The sequence below is a fragment of the Danio rerio genome, chromosome 17, assembly GCF_052040795.2.
Source record: "Danio rerio strain M-AB ecotype USA chromosome 17, GRCz13ab, whole genome shotgun sequence".
Taxonomy (NCBI): domain Eukaryota; kingdom Metazoa; phylum Chordata; class Actinopteri; order Cypriniformes; family Danionidae; genus Danio; species Danio rerio.
The window spans coordinates 44693085-44710790 of NC_141037.1; the positions used below are offsets into that span (position 1 = coordinate 44693085).

The following is a 17706-nucleotide window of genomic DNA, read 5'->3' on the forward strand; positions in this document are numbered from 1 at the left end:
CCTATTTATTTTAGTATGATTACACTTACATGTATATATAAATACATCTCATAGAGATCCTTAGAGATACTGTAAGCACTGTATTTTCTTTGTTTAAAGTTACATGATATTAACTTGAGAATTTTAAAGTAACAGATTTTTTTTGTTTTGTTATTTTTTTTTAAACGAGATGGGATCATTCAACCCAAAATGAAAATTCTGCCATTGTTTACCCATCCTTCACTTCTTCAAATTCTGTTTCTTTTTTCTGTTGAACACAAAGGAAGATATACCGAAGAAAGCTTAGAGCAGCAGCCATTGACTTCTGTAGTATTTTTGTTCTTACTATGGGTGTCAGTTGTTGTGGGTTTCCAACGTTCTACAAAATATGTTAAACAAAATATGAAATCCATACCACTTTATATGTTTAGAGCAGTGGTCCTCAACCAACTGGCCGTGGATCAATTGATACCGGGCCGCACAAGAAATCATTAATTATTTCCTTTTCATTTATTATCCGAGTCTGAAAAATCTTTTATTTCGAAAAATCTTTTATTTTGATGAATGAGCGTATTCTCTAGCTTAGATCTCGGCCACTTGAGTCCCCAAATTTAACCCACAAGCTAGCAAGAAAAGTAAGAAACAGACATCTTTGGAAAAATTTCTTTGTGAAGGGAAAAATCCCAGTAACGGAACCACAAACTGCCAAGGAATAGATCCGCAACCCATTTGTCAACAAATAGGTGAATCCAGCATGTATGTGCAAGATCAATTGCTGGAGATCGCAAATGATGACAGCCTTTTAGGGGCTGCTCGCATATCGTGTCTTTTAAAAAAAGTTTGTGCAAGTTTGTTATTTCCAACGGAGGTGCGTCGCTTGCTCGACTTCAAGAGACACACCTAGTTAAATGCCATGAGCACACCGTGAGTCACATAAGAAGAGCAGACCAATCAGTTACATACTTTGTATGAATATACTATACATGTTTTGACTAATTACCTCAGACAAACACAGAACAATAATTTTCTCTACAAATAAAATTTGTGACAGCAATATTTTGTCAGCTTGTCATCCTCTGAGAAAATGGTTGATGGTCCGTAGTAAAATTGTCAAGCCATGACCGGTCCGTGGTGATAAAAAGGTTTGGGACCACTGGTTTAAAAGTAAAGTTATTGCACAGTGTAAGAGTTGAAATATTGGAAATATTTTGATATCTTTGACAATTCAAAACATGAGCTGAAAACAGAGACTGGTGACTTCACAACACAACAGGTGGGAATGCGGGAAAAACTAGTTCCTGCTGCATTTCCGTTTACACTAGTGCGTTTTAGTTTTAAAACGGCATTTTAGAATGAAAACGATCCGCGTCCACACTCGCGTTTTACCCAGCGTTTCTGAACAACTCTCCGTCCACACCAAAATGCTGAAAACGCACATCACGTGACCACACAGGCACTCTTTAGCAAGCGCTGCAGCCCATCTACCCAGATGAGAGCTCTGCTAGTCGGACTTCTCATCAAGCATCTCCCACTGGATCTAATCTCACTATATTTATTAAACGGGATATTTCATTCATCTTGTTGTCTTTAACAACATGTTCCCTGACTTTGGTCATTGGAATCTATTACTTGTTCTCAGGTAACGTGTTTTGGGTGAGCGCAAAGATAAGTTAATGATTAATGTAAGCACGTACATTCTGTATATTGACTGATCGCTTGCCTTTATTTCCTATAATGTATAAACTTATTGTATGTTATACTTTTATAATGGCCATTATCGATTATTAAAACTGATATTCAGCAAAAGAGAGGGTATGTTTCGTATTTTCACTGAAATTGAAAGGAGGCAGTTGTTATCGGCTTCGTTTTGTTATAAAAATCCACACAGTGAAGATGACGCTCATATATGCAGCACGACGCCTCAACATTTCTGCTGTCTGTTAAGTTGCTAATATTAAAATGAAAATAGGCAGTTATATCATGTGTACATTTTATTGTTGAGAAAGTGAAACAACGTAGCCAGGGTGATGTGAATGAAGTTATAAAGTACACTGTTCCCTTTGAAGATTTACCCGTGTCCTCGGTATAGTCTGTTTTCCATATCAAACTGAAAAGAAGAGACTGCAGCCTTGATACTGAACTTACACGGAGAAGATGCAGGACTGAACTGTGTGTGTTAGGCTACTTAATATTGAGGAAAAGCCCCAATCAGAAAGGCGAATGTCTGCAGCCCCGCCTCCGTTTTCAGATGTCTCCGTTTTCCATCATCCACACTGAGACGGAGCAGCAGCGTTTCAGAATGAAAACGGCCTTTCCAGCGTTTTCAAAACGCTCCGTTTTTCGGCGCTCGAGAACTCCGGCGTAGTTTGGATGAATGGCGTAACCTAGCAAAACTTATGCATTTTTAAACTAAAATGCATTAGTGTAAACGGGGCCTAAGTCTGCTGAAACTCGGCTTCACCCACCGCATCTCACATATGGTCATTTCAATGTTTGAATGTTCTAGATTAACCAAACTGACTTTAACTATCATGTTTGATATCATTTGAAATGTCTCAGTGCGGTTGGTACAATGGTCTCATCCTCTCAGAAATAGACATAATCAAAACAATAAATATATAACTTCAGGCATCTTTTGAACCACTGTGAAGGGTGTGACTTTCCACAGGCAGCACCAAGTGTGAATGCCTTTTGTTATACACACACCCCCTTCCTTAAAGGAATTCTTGGATTGTTTAAGGTAAGGTTTGAGAAAGGCTCAGGGCGAATCTGCCTAACCAGATCAGCCCATAACATGGCTTGCTCCATGTTATGTATTTTGAAGTCAGGAATGCATCTTTTTCATCTTGGATTTGTCTTTGATAATTTGATGTGTTGTATTGATCATTTGTGAATTGACTGATTGAATTGGGATTATACATTTACCTGACTAATAAATTGTTATGTTTTGAATTATTCAAACCTTGTGTTATTATCACTGATAAATGTTGTTGTCCATAGCACTACAAGCCACTGTACAGGTTAGTAACGACTAAAACATGTTAGACGGTGCAGCGTGGCACGCTATACAATGTTGTTAGAGATCAGACTAACAAATTGGCATTATTTCAAGTATACTTAGACTGCAAAAGGCCAACTGTGGATATTTAGGCCTTCATCTACAAACTTATAATCCTGTGCGATTATTATTAAAATACTTTGTCTTGATTAAGTAGATAACAGATCTATGGGGACCGAATAAAAAATCTCCTAAATTGAGTAATGTAGGGTTCTGCCTTTTTAGGAGAGTGGTTAATCACCTCTGTTTAATGACCAAGACTGACAAGCTTGTATTAAGAGATTGTATACCCGGCCGGTGCAAGACTCGGGATGCTATAGGAATCTGAGTAAATGAGAATAAGGTATAATAACAAATCAAAAGAATATTCAATCATAATCTAAAATAATGTGAAAGGAAACAAAATAACTTTATCAATGTTTTATAATTGGAGTCAGATAAAACGAGGATAAATATATTAATATTCTAAACCACCTCATATTAAAATTGGAGTCAGATATGAGCTAAGTTTAATATAAATCAACATTGTGCACTGGAAAGACCGAACATGCAGTGAACCTTCATCCACCATTGGATACCATCATTGGACCAACTGGCTGGACCCTACACACAGTGAAGTCCAAAATGTTCATATGTGGTTTCTTTTTAAAAGCTTTGCTTGTGATTCTTCAGCCACATAACACATTTCCATAAAAGAATCCTCACAAAAAACAGCAGCGGAAAAGTGAGCTCCAGGCACTGAATCCAGCATTGGTTCTCAACTGTCCACCATATTCTGTCGTTTTTATTCCACACTTTGTTTATCATGAAGTGATCTCTGCTGAGACAGACAACATTCTTGATTTTGGCCTTTGCTTGAACTGTGGCTCTGAACTGTCAAAATACCTGTAATGTTAAGTGCATTTATACAGCGCATTTATCATCTATGGCCATACATCAAAAGCACCTTACAATCACCACCAGTGTGCAGCCTCCACCTGGATGATGTGTTGGCAGCCACAGGACAATGTTATAAGTGTGCTCACAATACACCAGTTGCAGTCAGAGGAGAGTTACACCCCCACTCTGTTTAACAGAAGTGCCATGGGATTTTTAATGACCACATTGAGTCAGGATTTTGTTTTAACATCTACAATATGCTGCTCACTGACAGTATAGAGTCCCCATCAGTATAGTGGGGCATTAAGACCCACACAAAAACACAGGTTAAGCACTCCCCACTTTCTTAGTTTTCCCAGGTGGTCTCCCATTCAGATACAAGCCAGGCTCAACCCTGCTTAGATTCGGTGAGCAACCGGTCTTTTGTCTTTTCAGAGGTAGTGTGTCGATACGACTGACACAATGTTTTCGAAATTCAAAAAATGTAAATTAAAATTTCAGATTAAGTGTGCAAAAACCTTAAATGACCTTGGGATGAACTACAGTGGTCCCTCACTATAATGCGGTTCACATTTTGCTGTCATATATTTTTGGTGCAATTCGACATGCTTTTTTTAATAAAGCGAACTGTGTTCTGCATCCTCACTGGCTGTAGACCATTGTCAATCATTGTCCTCTGTGCCGTTTCTCCTGTATAGCTCAGAATTCAGCTTGCCAATTTTTCCTAAATCTTCGACTGCTAGCATTGTAACTCTGACGTGCTGTACTGTGTGTTTGCAAGTTTTCTCCTCACAATGTCGGCAAAGCATTCTGCACTGTCAGGCACTTCTGGTAGCACCCAAAAGGCAGAGGAAGATTCTAACTATTGTGCAAAAAGTGAAACTTCTGTACATGCTAAAGGTAGAAGTTATGCGGCTATAGGGTGCCATTACTGAATAAATAAATGAAGATAAAATGGTTTTGATCTTTGGTTTTATTCTATAATGGACTTATTTTTCTACGAAGGTTTGGACTTTAAGGGCCCTACCATACACCCGGCGCAATGGGGCGCAAGGCGCAGCGCAATAGTCTTTTACTACTTTAAGCTTGGCGCAAGGGTCATTTTGAGGCATTGCGCCACGCTGTTTAACTAGCAAATGCATTTGCGCTTAAATTTGCGCCCATAGGCGTTCTGGTCTAAAAAAGCAGGCGTGTTTTGGCGCGTTGCTATTTTGAGAAACTGTAAATAGTCTGATCTTTAGACCAGAACAAAGTCGGACTATTGTCTGGTGCAAAGCGCGTCTGGCTTACACACTACAGACAAGATGCATACGCAAATATCTTTAAATATAAAAAATATATAATTTATTAAGGATATATATATAGGATATAAATATAAATGATTAAAATATTACAAAACATATTCATTTCTAGCCTACATGAATTTAAAAACCACTGCCTTCATACTTTCTTCATCTCGGGAGGCTTTTTCAGTTCATTCAAGTTACTTTTGTATAATGTTATTATTATTAGCAGTATTATTTATTATATCCATATTTATATTTGTTTCATTAAAAACAAGCTTAGATTTCTCCATCTGTCAGGCTTTAGACCATATAGGGCATGGCAGGTGTATTTGGAAATAACTCAGTATTTTGACCAAACTTTGTTATTAATAATCATTTATTCGTTTGCTGGAAATTAGAACTGAATTTAGAAATAGTTTTGAAACAAATATTTTTGCTTAACAAATGAAATTAATTATTTATAGGCTAATTGATGTCTGTGCGTAAAGGTTTCCCTATCCACAAGAGCGAAAGTGAAAGTGATCCATTATCTCTCATTCTCACGCAGCAGATGCTCTGTTTAACAGTTTTCTGTTAAAAAAAACTGTCAACTGTTAACTGTTTGCTTGTGAAATGCTCATTTTTTCCACTTAGACTTACTTTGCGTCCTGTAAATAGTGAATGCGCTCTTGGCGCGACGCAGCTGGGTCTTAAAGGGAATGGGAGATGAGACTCTAATTGGTTTATTCTCAAAACACACCTATAACTCATTAAGAAAATAAACTCAACCCTTTTAGACCATGCGTCCTGGCGCAAGGCAGATTTCCCTTAAATTTTGTCCTTAAATTAGCGAAAACGTGTCCTGACATGCCCTGAAAGTGTTTGCGCCCTGCGTTTTGCGCTCTGCGCATGGACCGTCAAAATAGAGCCCTAAGAGTGTTCAAACAAGGGAGAAAAGTGTAAAAACATTAAAGCCTGTCTGAAAAATGTGTATAAAGTGTGTAGTGAGGGGTTTTAAAGCCTTAAAACATCTATAACAATTGTCGCATGTTGCGGGTTATTTTTAAAACGAACTCCCGCGATAAATGAGGGACTACTGTTTTCCTTTAAAAACCAAAGTAGGGTGATATGGAGAACAGTGGGTTTGCAATTAACAGAATGTCCATTTTGATTGTACTATTTATTACATTTACATTGCATTAATGCATTTAGCAGACATTTTTACAAAAACGCAACTTACACCTGTGTACACACAGCCAGAGCAGTGGGCTGCTCGGGGAGCAGTGGGGGTTTGGTGCTTTGCTCAAGGTAATCACCTGAACGGTATTGAGGTGGAGAGTTAGAGAGCCAAATGTCGTAGGTTTGAGCCCAGGTACCAGCAGGGATTGTTAATGTAATGAATATTCCATTAACAATCCCTGCTGGTACCTGCGCTTAAACCTACAAGCTTTGGCTCTCTAACTCTCTAACCATTAGACCACGACTTTTTCAACAAAGAAATGTGAACCAAAGAGAACAATGTACAGTACCTGCGATCCCATGAGTTCATGCCGAGGTCATTGAGGAGGAGTCTGCATAGGTAGAAAGGGGATTTGGGCTCCTGATGTGTGGGCTCTTTCTGCCTCTCTGCTCTGACACTGGGGTCTTCGATTTGCCTTCGCATCAACTCCTCTTCCTCCTGTTTTGACTGTCGGTGGACGGCCTCCATGATGAGCCCTTCTATCTCCAGGTTCATGCCCATGGGTGGAGATGGTGGCTGGGTCAGTCTGAGCTGGGGTTCCGGCAGACACTCGGGACTGCTGTGGCCGAGGTCCTCCAGGAGCTGGTCCAGCACATCAACGCCATCTTCCACGTCCAGCTCTGATGAACATTTACTGAAGCGGACAGAGCTCCGCTTTTCTAATCGAGCAGCTTCATGAGAAGACTGTTCTCTGCTGTCGCTGGAAGTCACACCGGTGCCATCTAAAGTGCGGAAGAGAACGCCACTGTCCCATGAGTATTTGCCTGAGATGTCCCGAATGATGATGCGGACCTCAGAGGAATGATCCCTGGGGTTGGCACTTAGCGGAGCAGTGTTGGAATTATCAGAGGGGATCTGCAGGTATGAAATGAGCGTGCTGTCATTAAAGACGAAGAGCTGCAGATTGGGGCTTTTGAAGACCTCAGATGAGAGCTCTGAAGACTCTACATAGGGGTTGTCGTGGTTCTCGCTGATCAGGCTGTTCAAGAGGGCCGGGCCGCCACTCAGAGGATGGTGGCCCAAATGATTGACCAGGTGTGTCATTACCATGCGAGCAGTTAGGGGTATCAGTTCCATGCTTCTCCTTTTCTTTTCTGGAATACAAAGCAAGTTTAGCTTAGTGTATGCAACAAAAAAAAAAAAAAAATGCTTACATGGTGTGCTCAAAGGATTAGTTAACTAAAAATGTACATTTTTTCATCAATATAATTACTTAAAGGTGCAGCAGATCATTGTCTTCAGAAACATTTATGTTGTACTGATTAAAAGTCTCTTCACATTCCGAAAGTACCTATTAAAATAAATGATCTAAATTTATGTATATGTATTTTTATATTCTGGGTAAGGCATAAGACAAAAAAAATGCAAGTCCTTCCCCAACACACTCTGTTTCAAGGGCCAAGGGAAAGGGGAAGGGATAGGGGTACAAAAATAGAATTGGGATCAGGCAATAATATTGTCTCAGGGTTTGGTAACACAACACTTAAACAGAGGATGAAACTATTATTGCGAATTATCAATCAGGCAAATAAGATAACTGGTCTCAAACAACGTTAGCTACAGATTTTATTTGACTCCTTAATGGAAAAAAACAGCAATTGCGATTTTTGAAGATAATAATTTGGCAAATAATTTCATTACTGATGTCCAACCAGTCGCTGTCTTTCTCCCCTGCGTCTGTGTGCTATTTTGCCTCTGTAAAAATCAGTGCATGCCCGAACTGAAACTCCCATTTTTATGCAAACCCTTCTTTCTTTCCCTGCCCCGACATTCTCACCTAAACAGAGCTGAACTCACCCAATTTCCAGACTTTTTTTAAACTAGAGATGTGAAAACACCCTGCTAAAACAGAGGGGGTTTCATAGCCCTTTAAAGATAATATACATTCCCTTCACTTAGCTTTTGAAATGTTACCGCAGGTTTAAAAAAATAAATGCTTATAAAAGTAATTTATGTCAATTGCAGTTGTATTAAATCAGATCACCTTTTAATGTAAATGGTGCAGTTGCTAAGAATAATCTGCACATGTTTCTGTAATTCATGTTGTAGTCTTGATGAGTGCTGCTATTATGTGATTGTTGTATGTATGTTACCAGTAGTAGAGACAAATTTCCTTTCTGTGCCAAGCAGAACACGATAAAGTTTAAACTAAACTAAAATTATACTGTCTCTCCTAAATATTTGATTCTGATTTAAAAAAAAAAAAAAAAAAAACATTCTTGTTCGGTTAATGCAAACGAATTGTTGCCATAATGACCAACCGACTGTGTATTTCCTTTCCTTTACAAGAACTGTCCGTTACCCTGCCTTTTAGCAGCCATGACCAATGAAGGTCGTTTTCCCACGTCTGCACCATCTATACGGGTGTCCACTCAGACACCTTTAAAATATCTATTCAGTCTACTAAAACAGACTCAAAGGGCTGCACTAATGAGCATCGCACCTTTTCGTGAGGAGTGAAAAGAGCTCTGCAAGCACTATGAATTAAAGTCCTCTGAATGCTGAACACCTCTCCAAGTGAGAAATCTAGCGTTGTCATTAGTGGATATTAAGATTAAGATGAGAGAGAGGGGAGAAACGAAGTGCTCACATTGTGACAGTGCTATCAATACCATCATCCCCATCAAAGTGGAAAAAGCTCTTTGCAAAGACGAGCAAGTTGCATTAGGGATGCACAGAGCTTTGAAGTGAACTAATCAATATGAGCTAGGTACTAGGATATTGCTTATGAGTTGCTCTTTGGCTGAGCTTGTTTGTTTTTTGTTGTTTTTTTTTCTCTCCATACACAGAGAATATAAAAGGTATGTCAATGGATGGAGCTGTTTGCGTTGCAAAAGCCAGCATTCTTTCTCTTGCTCTACTCTATGGATGTAAGTGTACGGTCATAAAAGGCATCTCTGCTGAAAGAGCAAAGAACAACCTTGTCCCCCCCAACAACCCACAGCCCAACCCCACCAAAAACAGATGACATTTGATGACATGCCAAGGTAGAGAACACACAAGAAATATTGCCTAATGGATAAAGCAAGGTCGGAGGAGGAAAAAATGATTTCTTTAATAATTGGCATAAATGGGCTTGCTTTGAGTGGATGAGGGAACTAATGCACACCTCTTTAAAATTCTATTTCGTTTCACATTGTGCTACATTTGCTCTAATATGATTCACGAGAACTCAGTATAAACTCAAACGACAAATTAAAAATGTTCCTCTAGCTTGCATGTATGTTCTTTGCTTTTCAAGCCTAATGCAGCACAATTCTAAATGAATGGCGAAACAGTTGACGTAGCAAATTTGCATTTTACACTCCAAACAATACACAGTGGTGTGTGCTTGTGTTGAACAAACAATTCACAATGTATTAAGGTTGCTTTATGCAATACAACTAAAATACTGTATGGACATTGAAAGAGATGTTGAGATCATAATAAAGTTAGGGATTTACTAATAGCTTGCAACAATGCAAACTTTCTTTGGTCATTTTGGCATTAAAATGGTTTTGCTATGACAAAAACTCTGGAATGAGTTTTGAAGAACGAAACGATCCTGGATTGTGTCAAATCGTACATAACTAGATGCGGAACACACGAAAAAATTATTTGAAAAACACTATTCGAGCATAAATAGACGTGCAAACATTTTAAGTTCTTTGGTCTTTTTGCCGTTAAAACTGTGTTGTTGGCATTTGCTAGAGGAACACAGAGAATAATAGCACTGAAAAGGCATGGAAACAGCTGTTTATAAAGCTAAACTTTATGTTACGGCAGCTCGCTCTCTGCAACTCTCACTTGGTTGCCCACTGAAGCTAAGCAGGGCTGCGCCTGGTCAGTACCTGGATGGGAGTCCAGGGATCTGTTCTTCGTACCTTGCTTAAATGATCTTAAATGATTTGGCAGATCCTGGTTCTTTTAATCTTGTAACTGGTCTCTGGCTAATTTGGTCCTTCAAACAAGTTTGTGAGTCAGATTAAAATGGATGAACTGATCTGAGATCGCTGCATGTGTTGTAAAGGACAAATCTATCAATCTTAATTATGGATTTTGATCTGTAAAGGAGTTTGCAACTTTTGTGAAGCATCAAATCATTGACATATTATCTGTCAAAGCATGTCCATGACTACGTATGTTATTATTCCTTTCTTTAAAAAACAAAAAAACAAAAACAAGGATATTGGCCATGTCCATTTTCATACAAAAACTGTACCAAAGCTGGGTTGTTCCCTTAAAAAAGTACGCATTTGTGTCTAAAAAGTCCATATTAATAAACGTTCACTCTGAATCCCTTAGGGAGAGAACACCACGTGACAGTTTTTGTGCTTTTTTTTTTTGGAGTAAAGATTGCATAACAGTTTTGTTCATTTTTCTATTCATTTTTATTTAACTTCTATTTGATTTTATTTCTATTTTATACATAATAATAATTAAAATATATACATTTTAAAGTTTTATTTTACTATTTCCTTTCCTTTGTAAGAACTGTATGTTACCCTGCCTTTTAGCTACCATGACCAATGAAGGTCATCTGCACTACTACTTATAGCCTAATCGTTACTACTGTAAGAAAATATCAGCATTTGGTACATTTTCAGTACCTTTGCTTGAAATGACCCAATGTAATCCTGTTTATATGAAATTTGCCTGCTCCCCAGCAGATTTGAGCTCTAGACCTGTTGCTATGACAACGACTCTGAAATGAGTTTTGAAGAACGAAACGTCCTGGATCGTGTCAAATCATACATAACCAAATCCAGCTAATTGAGTAATCCACATACGTAGAACGGACCCCAGATGGGGGTAAACAGCTTGGTTACTGCATGAAGTGGCTGCATGCTGTGTTCACACCAGATCAGGAACACACGAAAAAATTGCACTTTTCAAGCATAAATAGACGTGTGAACATTTTTAGTTTACTCGCTTCATTTACGCATCAAAATTGATTCATTCTGCAATCAAAATTATTTTACAATAGACGAGGATTTACGTCATTGGCAGGGCTTCTGTCTGCCCGGTGACTCTAGCTTCATTGCTAAATGGCTAACATGAATTTTATTGAGAGAATATCTGTGTTTCTGTGCTTTATAAGGCTAAAAAACTGTGTAATCAGTAGATCTTTTCAGAGGTGCATTCAGCTCTGTGAGTTCATCAAATCCTCCAGAAGCTGTACCTGGAGGATGGAAGCTTTAAGGGGTGCTTCAGACTGAGCCGAGCCTAGTTTGATGAGCTGTTGTTTAATGTCGACAAGAGAATTTCCCCTTGGGACAACAACAACAGGCGGTACGTCATAATCACTCCCCTACAAGAGCAAGCTTATGACTGATTAACGTGGCACGGATGTCTGCTGAGGTTCAGATTTTCCAAGTTGAGCAATTCGCACATTAAGCATGTCAAACACGCAAAACCCTCAACTCGCGCCAATTCATCCACATCACCTCATTTGTGCGAAACACACTGCAGGATGTCAATTTCCGTCTTTGTGTTGAATTAACATGGAAATCACTAAAGCTTGACGCGTCATCCACATCGGCTGTGAACACAGCTGTAGTAAGTGAGGCCAGCAGAAGGTGCTCAACCTGCAGTCTCTGTGGGTCCTAATGCCCCAGTATATTCATGGGGATTCTATACTAATTGAGCTCCATCTTTCAGATGAGATGTTAAACCAAAGTTCTGAATCTCTGTGGTCATTAAAAATCCCATGATGCCCTTCAAAAATGAGTAGGGGTTTAACCCCAGGATCCTGGTCAAATTTACCCACTGGCCTCTGTCCATCATGGCCTTCAAACTATACCCATACCATTGGCTTCATTGCTCTGTCTCCTCTCCATCAATCAGATGGGGTGTGGTGTATTGTCTGGCACAATATGGCTGCCGTCGCGTCATCCAGGTGGATGCTGGACAGTGGTGGTGTATGAGGAGATTCACCCCAAAAAATGTGTAAAGCACTTTGAGTGTCTAGAAATTATTAGGAATTATTATTATTATTTAAATGAATCATGCAATGTGATTTACTAATGTTTGAATTCCTCAAAATATGGTTATTTAAAAAATAAAGGATTTATATATAGTTGGGACATTTGCCTCATTTGAGCAATTAAAAATAGCATTCAATATCAATATTTCTGACTTTTTCAGATACCTACAGATTAGAGATTTTGTGAAAAAACGCATACCAGACTTTAATGTTATAAAGCAACACAATGTGCTTGAAGAAATGAACAGATTTAATCCTATACATCGAGGAGCTGTGTCGTATTTCTATAGCATTTTGTTAAGACAGGAAGTTGTGGATGAAACCAGAGTTAAGCAAGCCTGGGAGAATGAGTTAGGATTAGAGATAGATTCAGAAAGTTGGGAAAAAGGCCTTGAGAATATACATGCATGCTCAATTAACGTAAGACATCATTTAATTCAATTTAAAACCCTTCATAGGTTATATTATTTTTTCCTCGGGTATCTCCACTCTGTAATAGGTGTAAAACAGCAGAAGGATCCCTAACCCACTTGATATGGTTGTGTCCTAAATTACAAGAATATTGGGAAAATATATTTGAATGTTTTTCTAAAGCCCTCAAAAGAAAACTTGAACTATGTCCACTTATAGCTGTTCTTGGGATATTTAGTAATTTAGAGATGTTTAATAAATATGAAAGACAAGCCATGTTATTTGGTATGGTAATTGCCAAAAGGGTGATCTTGAGAATGTGGAAAACTGAATCTGTACCTAAATTTGGTATGTGGGGTAGAGATATTGTAAACATGCTTGCTTTGGAGAGGTTGACATATATCAATAATGACAAATTGCAGATGTTTGATAAAACATGGGGACAGACATTAAAACACCTTAATGCATTGGAAGAAACACAAGCTAACCAATAACCCCTTTCGATAACACAGTAATTAAAGATTGAGTTTAATTGATATTCACAATTCACAATTTATAATATTCTTAATAATGTGCCCAAACTATTATTTGACAATAACACTGTAGTCAGGATAATGCATTTTTTGGTGATACAACAATGTTACTTAATAATTGCTTTTATTTATGCAATAACCTGACCAGCTAAATTATATTTTGCTTTCATGTGCATTTGTCCCTCCGTGTTCTGTCGTTCGGTTGTTCTGTCATAGATTAGTGTTTTTATTTATTAGTGTATTGAATTGTTTTTTTCTGTATTTTTGTTGCAGCAAATGCACATAAATAAGCGTTTAAAAAAATGGTTATTTGCATTGTTATTTAACGCCTAAAAAGCCTATTATAAATGTTGCGCTTGAAATGGCAATTGTTGTTGCCAGAAAGAAACAGCGCAGAGACCAGAGAGCATAGAAGATTTTTTCCACATATGGAATGCCATCATCTGAAAATATTGTTTGGCAAATATATTTTTAAATTGCTACAGGAATTTAAAAAGACTTGAAACCAAAACTAGGGTGAGTCACATAATACTAGAGCATTCTTAGTTCCCTTAGACAGCATGTGATCTGTTCTTGCACCTGAACTGCCAAAAATAAATAAATATAAATAAATAAATAAATAAATAAATAAACATTATATACACAGAATGTACATCTTGTGGACTATATCATATTCTTAAAATACTGTTTAGTCATTTGCATGTAAAACTTTTTTCTTCTTGTCTTGTGGTCTTTTATATTAAGCTTGTCTATTTTGTGAATATGCATATTCTTTGGCCAATATATAAATGAATAGGCAAACAAATTAAAACAATACTTTTGATCAATATGTGAAGCATAGCTGCTTTAATTAACTACATTTTTAAATGAAGAAGGCTAACTTTGACACCATGAATATCGACTATTATCTTATAGGATTGTCACAATACTGGAATTTGGTACCAATCAATACTAAGCTTTTAAAAACGTCCATTTCCTGCAAACATTTGAGCGCTGTTGAGCACATCCTTAAACACTACTGATTTGCCATTGTGTCACATGCTCAACAGGAATGACTGTGATAGGTCGTGAAGGTCATCAGTTCACCAAACTCACTGCTGTTTCCTGAGTGCAAACCAATGACCATAAAAACCATAAAAACCATAAAAAATGTCCATAAAAAATATGGACGACACGACAGCCCCTTTTCCCATTGAATGCCTTGAGGGCAAAACGCCTGCTTGACGGGCACAAATTGTCGCAAAAGACTGCTAAAATTGGAGCCTTGACATGCGCAGAAGGACTGTCTGATGGAGCCAGAGGAGGAGCCGTGAAAATGAGCGGAGTCGAGCTTCCAACCAAACGCTTTATGTAAAATCAACCACACCCCCCCGAACTTTTAAGCATGCGTTTGCTGTCATATCAACACAAATGGATGTTATAACGTTAACAAATATGAGGGTTTTATATATTCAACCGCGCCAGCTCCGGGCCGCAGCGCATAACCTATCTTACTCGCGGCGTCGCGGGCTGATTCCGGCTCGCATGCGGCAGTGCCGGCTCGCTCGGCCGCATCTGGCTCGATTGACTCGGGCTGGAATCGGGGAGTGAGTCCAGGCATCCGGAGTAGGTCCAGCAGAGGTAGTCAGTCTGAGCTCTGAGGGGTAAGTCTCCGGCAGGCGAGAATCTAGCCGAACTGGTCCGAGTGTATTTGGGTGGCTAGGCGTGTATCAGCAAACTAATGAAGCCCGAAAAAAGCCCTGACCTCAGCGAATAAGCAGTGTTCCACCAGGATCATGTATGTCAGAAACTGTAGTTTACTGCTGAACTCATTTTGTCATGGTAAAATAACACAGAAATCGAATAATAACACTTCAGTCTCCTGCCGAAGCTCAGACGCGCTGCTTTGAGAAACTTTCAATCACAGCTGTCAATCACGATGACACGCCCAGCATTAAATTACTGCTAAAAACAAACTGTTTACAAAAATGAAGATCTGAACCTATTTCAGCACAATAACCAGTGCCTTAATCCACCAGAACCATCTTTCGGGACATTTTATTGCAAGTGTAATAATTTTTTTATTTGGGCTCAAGTCTCCTTCATTAACACGGAGGAGGCGGGCTTTATGACTTGTACTGCAGCCAGCCCCCAGGGGGCGATCTAACGGCCAAGACCTTCACTCAAACGCAGGCTTGCGGCACACTTGGTGCAAACACAGATACAGGGACACTGGAGCGTTTCAAAATCAAGCCAATCAGCTGGTTCGTCTATAAACTGACATTACAAGCGATTAGCTGATGAATTGCAGCTTTAAAATTCTCCAGTGTCCCTGTCACAATAATGACAATAATTTTGACAGAAATAACTTGCCTTCAGCCACAGTGAGGAGATTTCCAAAATCTCCCATGGCGTTGTGTATGGCCGGTGGTTCAAAGCTCTTGACATTGCCCAGCATAAGGAAGGGTTCGTAGTCTGTTGATAGATCAGCCAGGCTGAGGAGGTAGTGACTCTGCTGAGTGTGCAGGTTAGACCCTGATACACAAGTGTGAAGCACCTAAAAGAGCAGAATGGTGAATCAAGTTTAATGGTCATACACTATGGAGAAAAAAAATATATATAAATAAACAAATTAGAATATGGTTTGGCCAATAACAAAACCTTGAGATACACCTTCAGAATAAAGTGTCATCTCAAGTAATACTTATTTAAAGGTGCTGTATGTTTTTGACTTTTTTAAAGCATAAAAATACCATAATATGTTTGCAAAAATTTAATTAAACATTCTTGTGTATCTGAAAAACAATGCTGAAGTCAGATATTGTGCTTTGAAAATGAGCACTCTGTGCCAGTATGGCTGTCTTTGTTTTGGTTCTTTTAGCCTGCCCACTTCCAGTTTAGCCAATTATATTTATTTCAGCACCCCAGTGAAACCTTGATGGAAAACAGCCTATTTCATACAGAAAGGCTCTCAAAGTGTGCATCCGTGACCGAAATGTGAACTCGGGTGGACTGTAGCAGCCTCCAAAATGAGTTTCACATGAGGTGGTAATTAATTAGCAAAAAATATAAATATTACAAACATAAACATTAGGTGAGCAGGTTATATTGTAACCCCGTGTTTCAACAACAATCAAGGTAATGAGATTTGCAGTAATAATCAATTGAGCTATAATGAAGTGCACTTTCTGCACTCCAACAAAATGGTAAGGTTTAAATCGAATTAATACATATTAAACCACTTTAACATTATTAAATGTCCATGCTAAATCACTGATATTTTTTTGGTTTTCACTAGGGTTGGCATGATGCCGTTAGTTAATCTTATGATACTATACAAGCTAAAGTATCACGATACCAAGTAGTATTGCCATACTGTAATTTATAACTCAAATTATAAAGAAAATTCTCAGAAATACTATATTTTGTTATAATAGGCCAAAATAAATTTAATTCTTAATATAATTACAGTTAAAAAGTATTATCTGCACCTCACTTCATCTAAAATTTATTTATTTATTCATTCTTTTTTTTGTTTTTGTAGATAACTGACCAATAAAAATACATTAAAATAAAGATACAAAAGAGAATTAAAATTAACAAAATTAGGTCATAAGAAGTGGTCAAAAATCATTTCAATTTTTCCTGTTGCTACGTTTTTCCTCTATTTTTTTCTTTTAGTCTTCTCAGGTAACAATCCAAAGTAATTCAAAATTTCAGTTTGTGAGTCGTTCTTTAAAAGAGATTTAAAGAGTCACTGTTATTGTAGCTACTAAATTGTATTGACAGGAGCAGAAATGAACCGATGTTAGAAAAGTTGCAATAGGCTCCCACAAAAGACGCAAACTCTACACAGTTTTGCAATCTTAAAGGGCTCCACAGACGGTTAAAATAAAATGGTCTATTGTTGCACAAACATGTCAGCATTTTTGTGACTTTTCAACATTATCTTTTGTACATAAAGTATTACTGATACTAACGTTTGCAAACTACAGTGGCACCGCCAGTATTTTGGAGCCATAATATTGCCATACTACCATAGTACCGTAAACATTGCAAGTCCTAAAGTTACATTACAAGCAGTTTTTTATATTTTCAAGATCTGAGGTAAACTATCTGCTGCTGCTTTCAGTTGTATGGCAATAAATGTCATCGAAAATCATATTATTAGCATTTAACACTGAATGAAGCCCATGAGGTGTACCTGAGGTAAATATTGTCAGTTTATCCTGTTGTTCTGCTGCAAGAAATACAAGCTGTTTCTAAAACAGAAATTTCGGGTGTTGGTCAGAACCAACCTGTGCTTACGTGTGTTTTGCATGAGGCGTGCAATACCTAGTTCAACCAGTGAATGTCTAACTTACATCTTGCACCTTTAATAATGAATGAACCTTTCT

At 38.1% G+C, this 17706-nt stretch overlaps 1 protein-coding gene and 1 long non-coding RNA gene across 20 annotated transcripts in view; one reads left to right on the forward strand and one right to left on the reverse strand.

Moving 5' to 3' along the window:
- The window catches only part of ralgapa2 (Ral GTPase activating protein catalytic subunit alpha 2), a 324396-nt gene that overhangs the window by 100993 nt on the left and 205697 nt on the right, over positions 1-17706 (reverse strand). For 18 of the 19 annotated variants that reach the window (XR_015513714.1, XM_087290968.1, XM_087290960.1 and 15 more), the window contains 2 exons: positions 15683-15866; positions 6711-7515 (listed from right to left, as the gene is read on the reverse strand). Coding sequence is in view for 17 of the 19 variants with exons in the window: in XM_087290968.1 (XP_087147094.1) it covers positions 6711-7515; positions 15683-15866 (989 nt within the window). In the remaining 2 variants the exon portion in view is untranslated. Of the gene's footprint in view, positions 1-6710; positions 7516-14153; positions 14435-15515; positions 15867-17706 lie in introns of those variants that run through there. The other variant, XR_015513715.1, reaches the window with a different exon arrangement.
- On the forward strand, positions 163-7889 carry LOC147840035 (uncharacterized). The gene is made up of 3 exons (XR_015513724.1): positions 163-1161; positions 3651-4936; positions 6117-7889. It is a non-coding gene; the product is annotated as an uncharacterized LOC147840035 (long non-coding RNA).